General features: G+C 40.2%; 1 protein-coding gene across 8 annotated transcripts in view; it reads right to left on the reverse strand.

Moving 5' to 3' along the window:
• Positions 1–20,538, reverse strand: part of SULF2 (sulfatase 2) — a 241,725-nt gene that overhangs the window by 39,545 nt on the left and 181,642 nt on the right. For all 8 annotated transcript variants that reach the window (XM_039498878.1, XM_039498875.1, XM_039498881.1 and 5 more), the window contains 5 exons: positions 16,393–16,562; positions 11,765–11,915; positions 8,543–8,718; positions 1,788–1,916; positions 785–841 (listed from right to left, as the gene is read on the reverse strand). In XM_039498878.1, coding sequence (XP_039354812.1) covers positions 785–841; positions 1,788–1,916; positions 8,543–8,718; positions 11,765–11,915; positions 16,393–16,562 — 683 coding nt within the window. The remainder of the gene's footprint in view (positions 1–784; positions 842–1,787; positions 1,917–8,542; positions 8,719–11,764; positions 11,916–16,392; positions 16,563–20,538) is intronic.

Genomic DNA, 20,538 nt, shown 5'->3' on the forward strand with positions numbered 1-20,538 from the left:
TCCTATTTGCTTTGAAAATGCACCAGGCTACTAGAGCTATCCTGCAAATGGGGGAAGGCGAGACCAAGACTCCTTTTGTGACCCCTGCTGCCTCCCAAAGTGAGAGATTTGATTAACCCACTAAGAGCATGCATAGCTACAGGAGTTTCAAAATCCAGACCCCAAACGCAGAACAGAAGCTTGGTTCATGCCTTTCTCTAGCTAGGAGTGTTCATAAAATGATGCAGTCCCTTCAAAAACCCAGCTGACCACAAAAGCCTGATCTGCAGAGGTACTGGTTTCACTGCAAGGTGGCTGCAGGGAATCCATGCAAGGCAACCGTACCCTCCTGGGTGCCATGGAGCTATACTCTTCAAGTGTTCAGTGTACATCCTTGTACGTGAACATAGAAGTTGGGGACATGACAGATGAGGGGGCAGGGCCAGTCGATCTGCAACTAGGAAGAGTCATCAGCTTACACCCCCTTCGCATGCAGGGTGCGGGGTAGCAGTCATGGAGCTGCTCCCACTCTGTGGCTTGCAGGGAGGGAGGAGGGCACCCCAGAACTGCCACCAACCCTCCCTATGCACAGCACACTTATGCCGGCTGTGTGCAAGGACCAGGGCTAGCACAAAGCTACCATACAGTCTCTCCTATCATAGACTCGTTGGCATTAGGTGTATGACAGCAATGCCACTACCTGTGCGGGGATGTGATCTTAGCCATGGGCTTTCACAGGAGGCTCCAGCCATGCAGGATTCTCCTATTTAGAGCAACTGGGCTCTATGGTTAACTCTTTCCTTACCCTCTCTCCACAAGGAATGAGTCTCTCCACACCTTCATCTTTTTTTTTAAATGGAACCTATAAAAACAGAATTCTCATGAAAACCAGCCTCTTCTCCCTTCCTCCCCATTGCTCCTCCAGAAACACAACCCGCTTCTCCCACGGGAACGTGTAACTGTACAAAACAGACAGATATGTGTCATCAGTGCTAATCACGAAGGAATATGGGACAGACTCGCTCTCATGGGGACAAAATCCACAACGGAGCCACAAACTATAGTCACGGTTTCTATACAAAAAACACTGAGGCACTGAGAGATTAAGTGATTTGCCCAAGGTCACAAAGGAAGTGTGTAATTAAATCTAGATTTTCTGGATCTCAGTTCAGTGCCTTACTTGCAAAAACATCCACCTGCCCTGAGAAAAGCCCTTTTCTGACCCACCTGCTCTCCTCCACCACAAGCGCACATCTCCCACTCTCTCTCTCCTCCTCCAGTTGCTTTTTCCTGAAACTATTGTCCGTCACAAGTACCCACGTGAATCCTCTCCCCCCAGCTTTTTCAGGTGGAGGTGTTGGTATGTCTCAGAAAATAATTGTGTATTTCCAATATAACAATATAAACAACAAAGTTTGACTTTATATAAAGCACTGACGTACAATTCGTTTTTACAGTTTAAATAATAAAAGCTTTGTTTAAAAGACATAGCTATAAATGATGCCACAGACACATTTAAAATCTGTAACTCATGCAAACAGAAACATCCCCATGACCAAAGGCCAGTTCACTCTCACACACATCATATTTTGCTATCAGAAAGGCAAATATCATATAGCTAATATATTGATCTGGCCAACTAAAAAACTGAAGTCAGTTAAGTAGCGCTGAACAGGTCTGTAAATTTTCCTATGAACCATGCCTAGTCTATATCTGTAATTCATTCTGTTTCCCCTTAAATTTATCTGCAGATGGCTGAACACAGACACACAGATACACACAGAGGGAGATAAACTTCTTTTCTTTACCTATTAACTGGTCTCTCAGAATCCAGCAGTTTTAGAATGGATTTACCATCCATGTCAGGTGGAATGTCCAAGCCTGCAATATCTAGAATTGTAGGAGCAAGATCAATGTTCAATACAATGTGAGGATTCCTGAAAGAAATATATAAAGACCCTGCTTAGAGAATCTTTGTGGAAATTGTGAACAACTACCTTAACTCCAGCCCTTTTTCAAATACGGGATCTGAAAAAGCTTAATCTGTGACATCAGCACAGAACAAAGGAAGATATTATCCAATCAAGTTGGGTATTGAAAGGGATTAACATATACAATAATACAATATTCAAATTACTCCCAGGTGCATAACCCCAAGAGAGGCTAACATGAAGATTTAGTTCTAAAGCAATAGCATTTCAGACGGAATATGAAAAATGGCTTATAAAGCAAAAGAAGTTAATGAGTAAAAGGAAGGGTTCAACGCTATTCTGAAATGTGAAAAAGTACATGATAAAAACTCCTCGGGTGTCTTAGAGAATTAATGTGTAAGTCATCTGTAGCGATGATTTTATTAAAAATAAAGCCTGTCAGATAGAACGCACTTTGTCTATTTCAACATCCATCACAAAAACAAACAGCTGGGCCTATGGCACTGAACTGTTTGTTACACAGAAAGAGTGTAGAGAAGAAATATCCTGTCTCACTACCCAAAGGGAACAGCTAACAGTTGGTTATTATAATTAAGAGTGCGTGAGAGGGAGAGAGAGACAAAAGATAGATAAGATGGAGGCAAAAGGAAAATACAGCAGCATAGTTCCAACTGTGAAAGTTCAAATGTAATAACAGAGCCATCCCCTATACCAGCCTCTCCATTCCGCAAAGTACTGGTACAGCCAGGCATCCAGCGTCACTAGGCAGTTAAACAATTTAGTAACATACCACGTCATCTCACTCCAAAAGCAGATTGAAAAGAGTTACAAAGGGATCTCACTAAGCTGGGAGACGGGGCAACAAACCGGCAGATGAAATTCAGTGTTGATAAATGCAAAGTAAAGCATATTGTGTTACCCAGGATTTGAGGGGTGCATGGACCCCAGAATGCGATTAAGCCAATTGCAATCATATTACGTGCATTCAGCCACCATGAATTAATAGACTAGAACACCACATCGTTAAGGGTTAATTTGAAAGCACGGTTTCTGGAGGCAAGGTCAAAACTAGCTGCAGTTTCTGCTAAACAGAATGGGAGGAGGGAAGAGAAAAAGTCAAAAATTGAGACTGAAAGAGGGTAAGTGGATGAGAACCTTGAATTTGGGCGTCTTTGATACAGACGTTTATTATGACTAAGACTGTTAGGAATGTTTATTGATAAAGAGTTTATTGAAAGGTAGGAAAAGCAATTACCCAGTAGGGGTCACTATGATTTTTGTGTTTTGTAATAGTTAGTTATAAAAAGGACTAGATAATATAGTGTGCTTTGGAGAAGTCCTCCGAAGCTATCCTAAGAGAGACTTTTTTCTGACACTTTTTCTCCCCCCGCGGGTACACAACTGGCCACTGCGGACCTGCTGTCAATTACTCAATATCATCCCAGAATTTAGATAAATATATGGGATGTTCTAAACCTATTGCATGCATCTGTGTGTGCTTAAATCTAATAAACTGTAGTTTTAGATAAGAACACGCTTACTTGTATTAATCTTTCATCAGCCGGAGAGCTGTGTTCCCATTAATTCATTTCTGACACCCTCTGGAGTGAAACAGTTAAGTTCCCTTCTGTGGGTTCTGAAAACCCTAGGTAACAACTGGAAAACAATCCCAACTGTACATACAAAATGATGGGGGTCTAAATTAGCTGTTACCACTCAAGAAAGAGATCTTTGAATCATTGTGGCTAGTTCTCTGAGAACATCTGCCGAATGTGCAGTGGCAATCCAAAAACCTATCATCATGTTAGGAACCATTAGAAAAGGGATAGAAGAGAAGACAAAAAATATCATAACGTCACTATATAAATCCATGGCATGCCTATACCTTGAATACTGCGTTTAGTTCTGGTAGCCTCATCTCAAAAATATATTTTAGAATTGGAAAAGGTACAGAGAAGGGTAACTTACAGGGATGGAACAACTTTCATATGAGGAGAGTTTAAAAAGACTGATTGGTCAGCTTGGAAAAGAGACAATTAAGGGGGGATATGATAGAGGTCTAAAAATCAGGAATGATGTGGAGAATGTTAATAAGGAGGTGTTATTTACCCCTTCACATAAGACAAGAAGCAGGGGTTACCCAGTGAAATTAATAGGCAGCGGGTTTAAAACAAACAAATGGAAGTACTAGTTCACAAACCGCACAGTCAACCTGTGGAACTCATTGCCAAAGTATGTTGCGAAGGTCAAAACTATAACCAGGTTCAAAAAAGAATTAGATAAGTTCATGAAAGATAGATCCTTCAACGGCTAATAGCTAACATGGTTAGGGACACAACCCCATGCTCTGGGTGTCCTAAGCCTCACCCTCCAGAAGCTGGGAGTGGCCAACAGGGGATGCAGCACTCGATAATTGTGCTGTTCTGATCATTTCCTCTGAAGCAGCTAGTGCCAGTATAGCCGTTCTTATGTTCTTACTTTCAACCTGGTACTGTACGAATCACTAGAGTGGTTCTCACTAACTGAATGGTGCCTCAGAAAATAAAAGTTTATTTTAAATACAATTAAAACTCACTTTTGTTACAATTAGAATATCATGAAAGTATGTACTGTTAGCTGCTTTCCCATCCTTTCTTATTCTTATGTATACTTGGCACCACTTTAAAAAAAAACAAATGGAGACACTACAAAAAAGTGGGAAAAAAGCAAAAATGCTTTTATGTAGACATTTTATTTTTGTGGCTTTGAGGACCAGGAATTACTTTCCCCATGCTTTGCAGATAAAGTACATCAAGGATAGTGCCATCAAGGCAGCTACAAGGCTGTGTGTAGATTTCTAGCTTAAAATAAAGGACAGCAGAACCTTGCTAATTCACACTAGTGAATGGGAGATCACTTGAGAATTACTGAATTTTGTGTTAGCAAGAGAAAAGACAATGACAAGAGTAAGGATGTTACATTTCTTCATTTTCTTGATACATGTCATTTTATATTAATTACTAGTAAATATTGTGTAGCATACCTGGTGGTCGTAATGAAGGCTTAGTAATGACACCTCACTACAGTGACTGCTATTAAATCTTTGCTGATAAGGGAGGGGAGAGAATGCAAATATTTTGTAAGAAAAATGGTGTGTGTTCATTAGCAAAGTGTAGATTTAAAAAGTTCTACGATATACGGAAATACAGGCTCAAAGACAGCATCAAGTTACAATCTAATACATCCTCTCTCCAGGGGACTTCATCGTTCTCTTTTAGTGGGATGAACTCTGCTCTATTAGGTCTTTTCAGTGTCTGATTCCTGTGTTCCTAATAAAAATATTTTCTATCATCAAAAGGTATTCAAACAGAAAACCCAATAGGATGGTTCTGTGAGGCGTCATTCACTAGTCATTTAAAATGCATCTGTATCACCAGACTAAAAGGAAGTTCAAAAGGAAATAGCAATATTAAGACTGAGGCAACTCACAGATCCTCCCCCTTCCTAATCCTCCTAATTATCAGAGCCAAAGGGAGCTTCAAGACATACTAACCGTACTACTTAGATAACCTATTGTGGAGCCCACTATAACACCATAAAGGGTCCTCCCCTGGAATGGAAAGGAAAGGGCTTATTAGTAGAGAGGCAATGGTGCCAGCTAACATTCCAATACACGTAAGCAGGAGTGTGTTGAGGCCTGCCCTGTTTAATGTGGAAAAAGGCTGCACAATCTTAACACAGCCACCTCTCCAGTCAATGCTCCAAGTGATTCAGGGCTTGGCTTCCTCTATCTACCTTATGGTTTTTATACCCTGTCCTCCATCACTGTACTATCTAAGCACCTTACACCTAAAATCAATAGCAAAGTCCCCAGTGCACTTCATGGAGTCTCTGGATCTTCATCTCTCATTTCATACCCACTCTTCTTCCTGTGCCTTATGTTCTTCCCACGCCTCTTTCCCCTAACTGCTCCTTTGGTCTCCTCCCCGCTCTCATGGCTTCACACCTCCTCCTTCATACCACCACAAAATCTTGGCAGAGCCTTCTATTTCCCCATGCATCCTCCCCTCCTTCTGTACAGCAGGGGCACAAGTGGGAGCGGAGGAAGGGAGCCCAGAACCCCACTTTAGCCCCTGACCAGAGCTGGAAATTTGACCCAGCCACCCCACCCTGATGGAAGGGCAGCCAGTCCAAATGTGACGGTATTGCAACCTCATGAACCTGCTTGGGCCCTTCTCCTTTGCAGTCCTTCCAGTGTCCATGGGCACTGGGCACCCCAGCCCCTAGAGAGAAGTGGAGCAGGGGGCACCCGAACGTCCAATCCCCAGAAGGGCCGGGGGGCAGGGGGAGGAGAGAGAGAGAGATTGCATCTGGGCTTTTGGTGATTCCTGGGGATGCAGAGGAGAATGGGGTCTGGGGCTCCCAGAACAGCCTGGCAGGCCTCTGGTGGGGATGGTGCTCGTAGAGCCTGAACAGCTCCTTGGGTACGGGGAGGAGAGCTCAGCGCCGGGTGCGGGGCAGTGGTGGTGGTGGGAGAAGAGCATGTGGCTGACTGTGGGGACAACCTGTGAGAGCTCAGGACTGGGAGTAAAAGGGGGAACACTAGAGACCGGGCGTTGGGGCAGTGGGGAAAGGGTGTGGTGGAGGTAGGGTGACCAGACAGCAAATGTGAAAAATCGAGACGGGGGTGGAGGGTAATAGGAGCCTATATAAGAGATCAAAATATCCGGACTGTCCCTATAAAATCAGGACATCTGGTCACCCAAGGTGGGGGCAGAGCGGGTGGGGGGAAGAGCTCTGGGCCCCTTTCTTATGAAAATTCTGGTTGTGCCCCTGCTCCACAGACATATCACCCCACCAGATCTCTTCTTAAAATCCACATCTTTCACAGAGTTGTCTGCTCAGCGCCTCTGAAAATTAGGCCATCGTGTTGCCATTGTGAAGTATTATCTTTCAAATAATCTCTAAATTATACTATGATCTCTTTGGGACAGGGAACATGCACAACTACTGCATAAATAAGTAATAACTCCATGTCAAGGGATTTTGGCATGACACCTACAGTATTTAAAACTTTCTTGCCTTTTTTTGATACTATGAATTTAATCATCACACTAAATAAAACCTTTAAGATATTTGTAAAGAGATTTGCTACTCTATTACATTCTTAATATTTGTTGCTTACAGCTTTTCCTCTGTAGTATAAGAGAAAAAGAACTTGTGGAAGGAAGATTTTGTGTATGTTAATTATGCTAAAACATGCACACTGATATAAATAAAAGGCAGCAAATTATGGCACTCTGTCCAAAATCATTACTTAAGTGAAAACATTTGCTATTAAAATAATTGCTTAGAAAGTATATTTACATAATCTCTTAGCTGATCAAAGCTACCTTTTTAATTAACAGTCATATTCTGCATTCTCGTATGTCACTAACAAACAGCTTAACTGTGTAATCCCAAAGGATAAACAAAGGAAAACTTTCTGTAGCTGTCATAGATGAAAATACTATGTTCATTTTTCTGTACAAGCTGAAATAGGAAAGCATAGTGACTCTATTCTATCATTTAATTAATCTCTGATAACCATCTACAGTGGCAGTGAACATATAAAGAAAGGTTACCTGGCAAATATCATGGCCTAGAGCCTGACTGAAATGAACAGAAGAAATGACTAGGCATTTCCATGCAATATCACATCAATCCTGCACTGGATGCAAGCCACAGGGCTACACAGTGACTTGAACCACTCACCTGGGCAAGGGACCCAGGTTCGTAAAAACCCAGTTAATCCTAGAATGGGTTACGGTCCTTGAATCATGTAGGAGGTGACCAGGGAGGGCAGGGAATGGGCAGAACCTGGGTTCCATCTCTCCACTCACAGGCTCTCCATCTCTCCACTCACTCTGCAGCTGAGTGAGTGCAGAGGATGTCAATTCATGGCTGGTACAGATAACAGCAAATTACTAAACCCACAGGGCAAGAAAGAAGCAGGAGAGGAACTGTGATGCAGACATTTCATTAAGGCCAGGACTACACTAGGAGCGCTAATATACCAGCAAAGTACTAGTGTGGACGCAGTTTAGAGAAGCAACACTGCTTTTCTGGTATAGCTGATTCCAGCTTTCTCTGCCCCACTTCTGCCACGCACCCCCAGCCAAAATAAGCTATACTGGTAAAAGTGTACAGTTTCGCTGGTATAGCTGCATCGACACTTGGGGCTTTTGTTGAAACAACTGCATCTGTCAGGATCACACCTCTGACTGACATAGCTATGCCTGCTGAAGTGGAGACCGAGCCTTTGAGTCACAATGCCTCCTGGGGCAGTGCAGTTTCTGACCTACCCATTGCTCAGGGATGTGCCTAATGTCACAATCTCTTATGTCCATGCAAAGCCCGCACTGGTGTACTCAAAAGACGTTAACTACACACTCCCCTAACTATCAAGCCCAATGAGCTGATAAAACAAAGTTTCTATCTTTCTCTGTCTCAAACTCAGCACATTTTTTAATCTGATTGCACAGTTGTACTTCATTGCATGCGCTTTTAAGCCTCTGGTACATGGCCACTGACCTCACATTCCTTTGCATATCAATCACTATTATCAGACAATAAACCAAAAACAATTCAGGAGCTGAAAAACAAGGACTTACAGGGATCCAGCCTCCACATTCGGACCTCGCACATAAAAAGGAACTCGGATATCAAACTCGTAAGGCATGGACTTCCCTTTCACCAGTCCAAACTGCCCAATATGATAGCCATGGTCTGCTGTATATATTATATAGGTATTGTCCAGTTCACCTGTTTCAACCAGTGTATTATAAATCTGAAAAAAAGAGAATATTTTGCACTAAATAACACAGTATAAGTAATATTTGAAATAATTCTGTGCATAAAAGTGTACACATATATACTGTGTAACAGAGTTGCATGTTCTTAACTAGGACATCCGAATAGACATCCACGCACCCTCACTAAACAACTATCCTGATTAAAAGAGGAGGCCATTTTTTTGAAAGAATAATCTATAAATACTTAAAATGCAATAGAATAATACTTTACTGAATGAAAATAGTGACTATGCATTTCAGGACAGACTTTCAAAATACTCATTTAGGGATCTAATTTGAGTTGACAGATTTTCAAAAGTACTTTGCACCTGGCATTTTCCATTGGAAATTTCCACCTCTGGCCACTTACTTAGGTGCCTAAATGGGAGCTGTTGTATACTGAGTTCTTTTGAAATTCTAGCCCTTTATCTTCTTTAAATTTTTATTTGGCAAACTCTCTTCATAAAATGACACCATTTAGAATTTCACACTTATTTAATACTTGGTTAAATGCCACTCAACCATTTGGGCACCATGCAAATGAGTCCCATTCACACAGAATGTTCACAAACTCTCCCAACTAAACAGCAGATACTGCCATTCGCTCTTGCTATCTGGTGAATTAAGCGTTTCAACCTTAACTCTGAATCCTACTGTTTTTAGGGGCCTTAAATGGGCTCTTTAGGGGAATACTGAAGGGTATCAATGCACAACACTAATGACCAGTCATCACATGACGTTTCATCCTCAAGGTTTAGTCAGTTTCTGTCATCTCATGTGGATTTAGCAACATGGTACTACAGCAGATATTATTTAGGGTAATATCATTCCCTGTCCCACATGTGAGATCTGTGATTAGAAAATCTGGGCCTGATTCTGCTCTCACACTTGTGTGTATCAGGAAAAACTGCACTGGAGTCAAGGAAGTTTCATCAGGGTGAACCCAGAGTAAATGAAGTCAGACCACTATAGTAAATATGGACAAAATGTTAAAGATAAAATGTGACTCCCTTTTTGAGATGTAGCCTGAATCAATGTGTCTGATATTCCACGAGGAAATGGTATAGACTCATGTAAAGAAAAATTTATATAAACGTTTTGACTGCAATCTTTGTTTAAATAAGCCACAGTGACCTCTTAGAGCCATTGATATCTGCCATGCACTCAAAATATGAACAGACATTTTAAGGGATGTTAGGTACATACAATTTCATTTAAAAATTGTGGTTAAAACTACAAAAGATTACGTTTCAGTCTGGAGTGAAATGCACACCCAGCAAAATCATCAGGAGTGAAACCACCTTGCTAACTAGCAGACCCTAAATACACTGGTGCTAGCAGGTGACTCTGTGAATGTCTTCTCTAAAACTGGTGTCTGACCCACCACAGCATATTTGTTAGCTACAAGGACAGAACATATTTTCCTGGGTTATTATGCCCAATTAATTATTAGTAATTATAATAAATTACTAACAGATAAACCTCATTCTTGCCTTACTGGACTCCCTTTATTGTTATCTTTTGTGGATAAGATTTCCAGGAGACATGAAGCTGTAAACTGCAATACCTTCAAGATTAGCCTTTCTACACTTTGAAACAAACCCATCCTTTCCCCACAGTATCTACCAGCTGATCCATAGGTTCCTTTTCAAGGCCCACTGACACACAGCTTGCACAGTGAGATTTCTGGAATCTTATTGTTACATAATGCAGGCAATCTGGAAAGTCTGCCTGTGTTTTTTTAAATATATGTAATCAATGTGCCACAAAGGAACTTAACTGTGGCAATGCTGAGTGTTACCATGCCTAACTTTTAGGCACTTAGAAAAATCACTGGAGTGCACAAAGCCTGAGTTAAGTACCTAGGTTCACTGTACAATGAATGCGGATAAACAGGCACCTCAGAATGGGATTCACAAAAGCCAGCACGCTAGGCAGCTCCCCACGTAAGCTAGTCAAGGGAAGATGCCGGGGAGTGGGGGGTAGGGGGAAATGCCTAAGCCTCACCCCTCTCAGAGAGTTCAGTACTTAAATGGGGGGTGGAGGGGAGAGGAGGAAGACGAGATCCCCCCATAACTTTCAGCCCAGTGGTTAGGGTACTCACCTGGGATCCAGCTCAAAGCCTCCCTGGGGAAGAAGGGATTTAAACAAGGCTCTGCCACCTCTCATTTGAGTGCCCTAACCACTGAGTTGTGGGATATTCTGATGTGGGGCTCCCTCAGTCTTGCATGTAAAAACTGTTCCACTTTGGACAAACAATTTAAAAAGTAATCGAAGGAGGGGGGCTGGATCCTGGCTGTACCCCACCTCCCAAGTGAGTGCTCTAACCATAAGGGTGCAGAGTCAGTCTCAGGCTTCCCTACTCTCTCTCTGGCCCAGTGACTCATTCATGATTTATTCACAATGGAATAATTCAACATGAGCGACTGAAGGAGCCCCCCATCTGAGGTTTGGTGCCAGCTGAGTGGGAGCTTTCTGAATCCCAGTGGGGCCTGTTTCTGGATTTAGGCACCTAAAGTGGCAGTTGGGCACCTAAGTCCTTTTGAGATACTCCAGTTACTCTGGTTCCGCCCTGATGTAACCCCATTAATTTCACTGGAGTTTTTCGGACAAAGAGGCAGTAATGCAGGAGTGCACTATGCCCGCAGTTGGGATGATTAGTTTCTAACTAGTATATGGTGAGACTTGACGCTTTTTAATGTAAATCAAATTTTTAAAAAATTCATGCTTTACAATTTTTTTTCATGTTTCATTTGTCTTTCTTTAACTGGACAGCAGTAGGTATCTGGAAACATTCTGCTAGCTTTGGACTTTACATTATGCTCGTTTTTTATTCGGAACAACAATGCCATGAAACCAGAGAATCTGGGAGAGCTGTCAGTTTGGAGGTAGTGATAAATAGAAGCCATGTTTAGCTTGGCAGTGCTTAGCTTATATGCAGAGTAGGAATATACTATTTTTTTTTAAAATGCACAAACATTTTGGAGTTTAACTCAAGAAACAAGTACCTGTTGGGCTTGAAAAAATGACCACCAATCTTACCATCTCCATGGAGTCATCCACAGACAGGAGTGTCTGTAAGCGCTTTCTCTGTAGCATGTTGGTGAATTCCATGTGAATAGGTTTCATGGGACCAGTATACCTCATTATCCAGTGCTTGTCTGGGTTGGGAGCGTAGTTATAACTGGGAGTGCTAAGGAGCAATAAGGGAAACAGAGAACAGCACATTATTATGAAAAAATAATAAACTAGTGTGTGCCAATAAACTTTATTTGACCAACACTGCAAAACTAACTTTCTGCGGTATGTCGGAAAAAATTACATTTACATTATTCGTTTATGTTTTATATGAAAGGTGGGAGCATGGAAAGAACTCTGTGGGAAGTAAAACCTATTAAAAAGAGTAAAATATACATTGTTTTTAACAGTATTCTCCAGACTAGTAGGGATACATTTCAATGCCAGCAGATTAGCCTTAGAAGTCTATCACCACAATTGGGAAGCATTATTTGAACCAAGAACATATGCACTTGAGTTTCCACTGATGTAACTGCTCCATTTCATTCTGCCCATACTAACACAGGCTATTACAGCTTGATTGGCTCCTAATAATAACTGTCCAGCTTGCTGAAAAGATTCCACTACATTATTTAACAACTGTGTTGAATTCAGCATGACTGGCCATGTTAATATTGCAGCACTCACATACTCAAGGGAGCACAGGTACCCTACCTGGTGGTATTAAATTGCATGTGAGCTCATGGCAAGCAGAAGTGTATACAAAGATGCATTTTAAAGACCCGCCAAAAAAAGGTGAGGGGAATGGGAATGGGTACTTTCTAGCTTTAACTCTTCTGAGATCATTAGAAACCTTCACATTACACTCTGATGAGTGCACATTATGGACAGAGAATTTAGGACCCTGACAAAAAAGCCAAGAGCTAGATTTGATGACCTTGTGAGAGCATCAGTGCCCCTTTAATTCCTAATGATCCTGTAGTTCCATTAAAGTATCAGTGTTAACAATCAGCAGGCACATAATTGATGGTCCTTTATTTAATTTTGTTTGGGAGTTCTGGAGCTTGCTTTTTTGTTCACAACTATATTGCTCCATATCAGCTAGAGCTAATGCCCACAATGGACTTGCTTTTCTATAGTATAATATGGTAGGTACTCTTTACATATGTCTTTGTCATACTATGAACGTGTTTGTCTTAAATAAAACAATAGCTTCTCTTGAAAATGTATCTATCTTATCGACATTTAAGACCTAGGGCCCTTTTTATTGTTTCTAAGCATTAGTTGGTACATTGGCTTGGGACAGACCATGCATAGTTTCACAAATACAAATTTTTTTCACACAAATGAAAGATTTCTTCAGATTTCTTCTTCTGTTCAAAATATTAGATCAGTGCTAATGTTTAGCACGTCACAAGCTTCCTGTAAAACCCAAGATGGTGGCTTTGTGACAGCAAAGATCTGCAGATTTTGCTCAAGTTACTTTCTGCATCCCAATATTCAATCTCCAACTAATTATACTTACATCTTGACAAAAGCCACTACTATTCTTGTGCACACAACATAGCAGCAGAGTAACTTAAATCATCAGGATATATAATAGTAACATAAATTGAAAACTTTCCTCCAGCGTATCTTTGAATGTCATTGGTGCCAAATGCTCTTAAAAGTTTCATTCATGTTTGAAATAAACATTAAAATAATAATTTGATTGCAACATGTTTTTGATGGAAAGTTTTATGTGGGAGCCTATTTGAAAAATGCGCTTAGACGGGGAAGTGAGGCTTCTCTGTTTGGGGAGGAGAGGCTGCTCTGTTTATTCTCTGTGCATTGCTAATAGTCTCTTGAATTTTAGAATGTTGTTGTGGCTGAAATAATGACATTGCTCCTATGAATATGCTGACAGTTATGGAAACTGTTGCTACGTAATGCCTAGAATGGCGAACTCCTTTTCAGCTTGCTTTGTGATCTCCTGGCTGATTAGAAATCTCCTGCTGTTTAATCCACCCGAAGCCCATGATTTTCTTTGATTACTACAAATGTAACCCTCTTACACTTAACAGATTTGTTTCTCTCATAGCCAAACACACAAGATATAACATCCCTGGAAGCTGGACAAAATAATCCCTTCACATTCCATTCAAAAGGAAGGGGTAGGGTGGGGGAAGCTACCTTGATTGCTCTACAAATCCTGATTGTATTTGACCTTGGGAAACAGTCATGATAAAACATGTACTCTTTACAGAAATAACAGAGGCCAATATGAAATTGCCCAGCTGTTCCATCCTGTTTAACTATAAGTCTAGGAGAAGAAAAGGGAAACTATTAATGTAGTTCAGTGATTTGCTACGGGAGAGGGGGGCACGAAATTATGGAACAGATTTTCAATGAAGATAGGTCTGTAACTGCACACTAAGAGCCAGATCCTCAGCTGTTCTCATGCTTCAGCTGACAGCTGCAGGAGGAAGCTGGGGGCATAGGTGTGCCATCTTTACGTTGATCCTGATCCTGAGACTGGACAAGGACCAAGTTCAATCCCGAGTGCAACTTAAAGCAGTTTCGAGGCTGGTCCAAGCTGCACCGTAGTGCTCTAGCCATATCTCACCTGGGAGGTCAGAGGGAGGAAATGTGAAACAAAATGACTAATTTGCATGTGCAGTTACCTGATTTGCATGTGCAGATGTGGGGACTGTGCACTCCAATTAGACAAGCAATTGTATTTGGAAATCAAGCCATACATACTCAATAGAATACACAGATATTCTATAAATATCTAAAGATTTAATAAATGTAAATGCATTAATAGCTGATTAGCTCTATTGAGATACTGATGCATTTCTGAAAGCAACACTTTTCTTGGAGTTCCTTTTTATTAACAACAGCTTAAGTTTAATCTTATGCTATAAAAAGTGTTTAAAATAATTGAAGACAGTTTCTCTGCATAAATACACATAATGCAGGCTACTTAGTATGCATATCTAAAAGAAGAAAAAAACTGCTTAATTTATTGAGATAATGTAATCTTTTACAAACTAATAAATTTCTTGCAAAGTACTATTGTCTATAAATTAATAGATTATTATTAATAATAGTAATAATGAAATTCACTGCTGATATAAAATCCTGCAGCAATTTCCATAAAGAAGATCTTCCAGTCAGGAAAATAAACTAGACTAGTGTTTGAGAAAAAAGTAAACAATGTGAAATAGAAAAAAAACATACAGAGATGCATTTCATAGATTTCATCCCCTTCCTTCCCCTGATCCCTTCACCCCTTTCTCTTTTGCATCATCATAATTAAATTGCTGTAGAGGATTGTGTGGAAAATGATTACATCTTTGAGATAAGAGTGTTTTCCATAAGCATTCCTAATAAGGTTGGAGGTCAACTCTGTGTACGAGTAATAGCAGACACTACTCATTTTGAGCTTTCGTAATTTTCATTTCAAAGGAAAAGAACTGAGCATGGGATTGCAAACAACTTGAACATGAAATACTGTGTCATTTCAGGCCCGAGAGACAGATTCTCTTTAGTGGCACAGTGCGGCAGAACGAAATATACAATTCTTAGCTCTCTAATAATCAGAAACTAAAACAAAGAAAACCCTTACACACACACAGACACACACACACACACACACACACACACACAGTTCCAAAGCCGAATACTGCAAGGAGGTAGGTGCCCTCAACTGCTGTTTGATGATCACCTTACAGAGTCAATCCTTGCCTCCTCCACAAAGCTGAAATTAACGACTCTGCCCCTGAAAGCTACGTGTGCCAAACTAGTTTTAATCTGAAATGACTGCGTTCTCTGACCACATAGGAAGAAAGCTGAATTTTGGTGACAGCAGAAGGCTAGAGATCAAGAGACCTAAATTATTTGTCAGCTTTGCTGAAAACTTCCTGGGTGACTTTGGCAAGTCATATGGGGAAACTGAGATGCTGACAGTCTGAATGTTAAATAGGGATAATAATAAACATTACTTATTATTTGTATTAATGTAACACCCACAAAATACACATAAAGGTAAAGTCTGAAGCCCTGAAGAGCTTACAATTTAAGGGACATGTTCTGATTCACCTTAAACACGCTGAATAGCACCTTACCTCCCAAGTAGTCTCACTGAAGTGAAATTTACACCCACTTGGGGTACGTCAGCGAGCCTCCCAGCCTGGGTCAACTGACTTGAGGTTGTGGGGTTGATGATAGCGCTCTGAAGCCCACACCCTTCCCTAGGTTTCAGAACCTCAGCACCAGCCAGGACTCCAAAGCACTGTCTACAGAGCTATTTTTAGACTGCTAGTGCAAGCCCATCTCTCAGCCCAGGATGGGATGCTCACTGTCATAGGTTGTGTAGATACACATGGCCAGAGCAGCGTAAAGGGACTTTAGAGAATCAGGGCCATAGAATTTGACATAAAGCTCAGTGATATCAATGTGAATCTTTCCATTGACTTCAAGGAGCTTTGGTTCAGGCCCACTGATATGGTCTCTACTCTGAAGGTGCTTATAGTATTCTGAATATTCATATAAAAATTCCGAACTCTTCTGTTCTTACTAACTGTGCAAGAATCTAAGGACCCCAAAATATGTTTTTCCCCGTTCTTTTTTCTTGTGCCAGGAAATACAGGGATTTTATTTTTCCTTACATGTGTTGTGAAGCGTTGGGAAAGAATTGTGAATACTGAGGAGCTGAATCTTCAGGACCATGAGGAGCAGCGTGGCTGAGAACCATCAAAACTGGCCTATGGGGATACATCTTCTTTGAGATTCTGAAGAAGCTGATACTGTCATTGGTGATCAGGTCAGTCAGATAATCCTGGAAGAGGAGGAAAAAGTTGAATAAAATATTCCAACAGCCAATTAGAGTCCTAGATAGTCTTGGGTATCACGAGGGACGTGGGAAAAAAGATTATTTAGCCTGGAAAGGAAGAGTAAGGAGAGACTAAGTTTAGGTTGTTAAAATTATGAACAATAAATGAAAAAACAGATCATTCCCTTCTCTGTAGCCGATGATATGGAAAAACAACAAGCCCCTCCAAGAAATTAAGGGCAGCTAAATTGTTTGTGTTCTGGGGTTGAGATTTTCAAAGCATGTAAGAGGATTTAGGCACATTGTTCATTGAAAGAATGCTTTGCAAATCTCAACTGATTTGGGGTGGGGGGTTGTGTGCCTTCCTCTGAAGGATCAGACATTTACCAAGGCTAGCAGCCAGATACTGGACTAGTTGGACCAATGGTCTGACTCAGCACAGCAGATACAAGAGAGGCACTCAGATACCATGATGATGGGTACAGCGTAAGAATCTAAAGGTAGGTAGATAGAGGTCTCCATTAAAAAACAAATCTGAAAACTTAATAGAGTCCCCTGGGAAAATGTAAACTGAACATCCTTGGTGATCCTCTAGAGTATCAAGTACATGTTGTGATACTGGAAGCATGTGGATTGAAAACAGTGTCTTTGACACACTTCCTGCATATCAAGAAAACGCTATATATCAACATATGTTTCAGACACCAGCATGGTATTATTTATTGTAAAACAACACAAGCACAAAAAAGACTGGCTTTTCACCTCCAAAATCCAAAGTAAAACCACATGCAGTGTCTTGCTTTTGTCAAGTCACCAAGTATGAGTGTGGTTCACATCACAGAGGATGGAATACCTCCCTGGTTCTCCTTTCTAGCACAGCTTTCTTTCATCAGCCCAGTCCCTGGCTTCCCAGTGCACCTCCCTTTTATAGAGTAAAGGTAATGCAAAGGCGTGAGACTGACAGTCCAGGAGACTGAACTACTCTGTTTTGCTATATAACAAATCCAGTACAGTACAGTCAGTGCCTTCTCAATCTTCTTCACCTCTGCCATGGAGGTGCAAGAGAAAGTCAGCTTTCATTACTCAAAAGTGGCCTCTCTCACTTGATTTTTTTTTGTTCAAACTTAGCACAACTGCTTGCTGCCTCTCCCAGAACCACGCTGACCAAGCTTCAATTTACACCTTTGCATACCAGTTTTGACTTGAAGCATTCCTGCTATTCCAATCCTAGGTTTACCCTATCCAAGTCTGCCACCTGTTCTGAATTATGTGGTGTATTTGTGATATGAATAACTATCTACAGAGGACAAAGCAGAAACCACCAACTCATTTCAATTATGAAAGCTTGTGTAGATAAGCATAACTCCACCAAAAACAATGGAGGCCCACCAGCTGAGGACCTGACCCTCTATATCTGAAAAACTCTTCTTAATGTCGATTAAGGAACTGAAAGTCAATATTCTAACAGAGAACTCTGGAGTAATAATACACTCACATTTAATTAAAACATATATGTATTTTCTAAGCCTGCTATAAGACATAAGGAAGACAGAAAGACCTTTTGTTCTTGGGTGTGGCCTGTGAAGAGAATATGGATTTCTATTCCATTCTAAAGGGCAAGGGCACTTGACAGGTCAAAACTGCCCTCAAATTAAAATTTTGTAAAAATAAACATTTGCAAAACCTAAGACCAAATGGAAATATTGCCATGAATTTATTTTTATTTAAGCCTCCAGTTAAGATAGATTTAAAAAACTAAATGTCATGTTTTAAAAAAAACCTAACTAAGGCAAATTATGCTAATACATACAAAGTTAAATAGATAAGAAACTGATAGAAAAAGTGTAACCGACTAGTACATTTTCTGGCTAATATTTAGATTTTAAAAAGTGAATAATGATTTTGTTTGCCTCAATTTGTATTGAAATACTTTTAATGGGCCTGATTTCAGAGTGTGTGCCCACTACTCACTTTTGAAAATCGTGGCTTTCATTGTCTAAAATAAGAGTTAACAAAAAGTAAGCTAACATAATAATATTAAAAATGGGATTTTTTTCTTTAACGGTATTTTTAATAAGGATATCTAGGTTTTTAAAATATAATTCTTAACCTGACAGTTATCCTTTAATATGAACTTTGTATTAAATTTGGATCTCAAATATTTAATTTGTACAACTAAGAGGTCAATAGCTCATGGAAGCACCAATGGGCTTTGCTAACTTGTGTACCAGTGGGGCAGAGATGTTAGAAACAAAAAGGTATTTGTTTTATGATGTTGAAGGGTCATTAAAATAATCTCTCTGGAGTCACGTTACTTCAACTTGTCCCTTAGTGGACAATTTAGTTATGAAAAGAAAAACATAAAAGGCAGGGAGGAAACATGTTTCAACTACTGATCGATCCACCACTTGACTCCAAATATTACTATCAATACATGTTGCTTTGTACACTACTGGCAGGGAATTACAGTAATAATCTATATGCACAAGATGTGATGGTCATTTGGAACATTTACTGTCAACCAGGGATTTTTGGAAAAAGGAGTTCTAACAGGTGTTCATACATCTTAGATATGAAGAGCTGTACAAAATGAAAATGCGAGCGATTTAAAAATACCTTATATACCAAACAGAGTTGAGGGTTTTTAAGTGTGTGTATTCCCTCCTTAGCTCCCTTTGGAGCAACTGAGTACAGTGACCAGTAAAATCACTGACATCACATTATTCCACTGAAAAGTTTTCTAATTCAACATTTCCAATAGTTTAGCTGTTAAGATCAGCACTCTTGTCCTTTACAGATTAAAAGTGAAATGGGAGAGAGGCATAATTTTGTCAATCAGTTGTCCCTTCCCTTTATCAGCTGGTAATAGAAGATGAAACCTGAGAAACCTATTAAAGTTCAGCTTCTGACACAAAGCACATTAAACAAAACAAACAAACAAACAAAAATAATCTACATTTCAGTTTCTTTAAGAAAAATGTTCTGTGTACACACCACCAGGAAAGCAAAAACATGTATAGGCAACATTTGTATTTTTTAAACAAAAAGGGCAGGGTGTGTTTGAACTGAATTCCTCTCATGCAAATCTATCTTACAAATGATTATGATGTGAGAATTAACTATTGTTATAGTTAACTATAATTATAACCTTTTTCTTCTAAATCCAGAATTACATGATGTCACTTTGCAGCTATTTGCTTTTCCCCCCTCCTTCAAACAATGCCCCATTTCACTCTTGGACTGTTTCCTTCAGGTTCCAGTTTTTCTAACCAAAGCAGTTTACAAATGAATTATTTGCAGCCATAAATCAGAGACTCTGCAACTCACTTTAGGAAATCACACAAGCTGGCTGCTTTGACAAATGCATGCATTTTGCTCAAGTAAACATTCTCCTTGCTAGTAGACATTATGCAGCATGAGATGAGAAAGGGAAGTGGTGGGGCCTGTGCTGGGGAGATGGGCACCAAACATTTTAGTGAGTTAAGTCAAGGTAGAGTATCCTCAAGCACTTTAGAAAGATATATATGTAACAGTTACACATCCACAGCATTCACATAGCAAGGACAATTTTAATGTGTGATAAAGTGATGCATTATGGACTCCCCACAATTATCATACTGTGACCATGAAACAGGCTTTTACTTAATAAATACATACATACAAACCAATCCACCCACCCGTCCTAAGTAGAAGGAATCAGACACTAATCTCATTTACACTTGTGAAACCTCACTGAAGTCAGTTTTATTTCTCCAGTTGTACACCAGTCAGTGTAACAGGCCAGAGGCTGGCCCAGTGAGTGTTAACTGAAGTGCAGAGCAGTGAAATACCAGTCTTGATGCAGTTAAATCCATCTCTCAGCTTGTAAGACATATTGAAGCTTTTACAGTCTTAGGACATGTAACTTATATTCTTGTAGCTGCAAAGAACATTTTAAAGAACCTGTCCACCAGAAGTGAAAAGATATGGTCCAAAGGAGCCG

The sequence above is a fragment of the Mauremys reevesii genome, linkage group 13 (assembly GCF_016161935.1).
Source record: "Mauremys reevesii isolate NIE-2019 linkage group 13, ASM1616193v1, whole genome shotgun sequence".
NCBI classification, from domain to species: domain Eukaryota; kingdom Metazoa; phylum Chordata; order Testudines; family Geoemydidae; genus Mauremys; species Mauremys reevesii.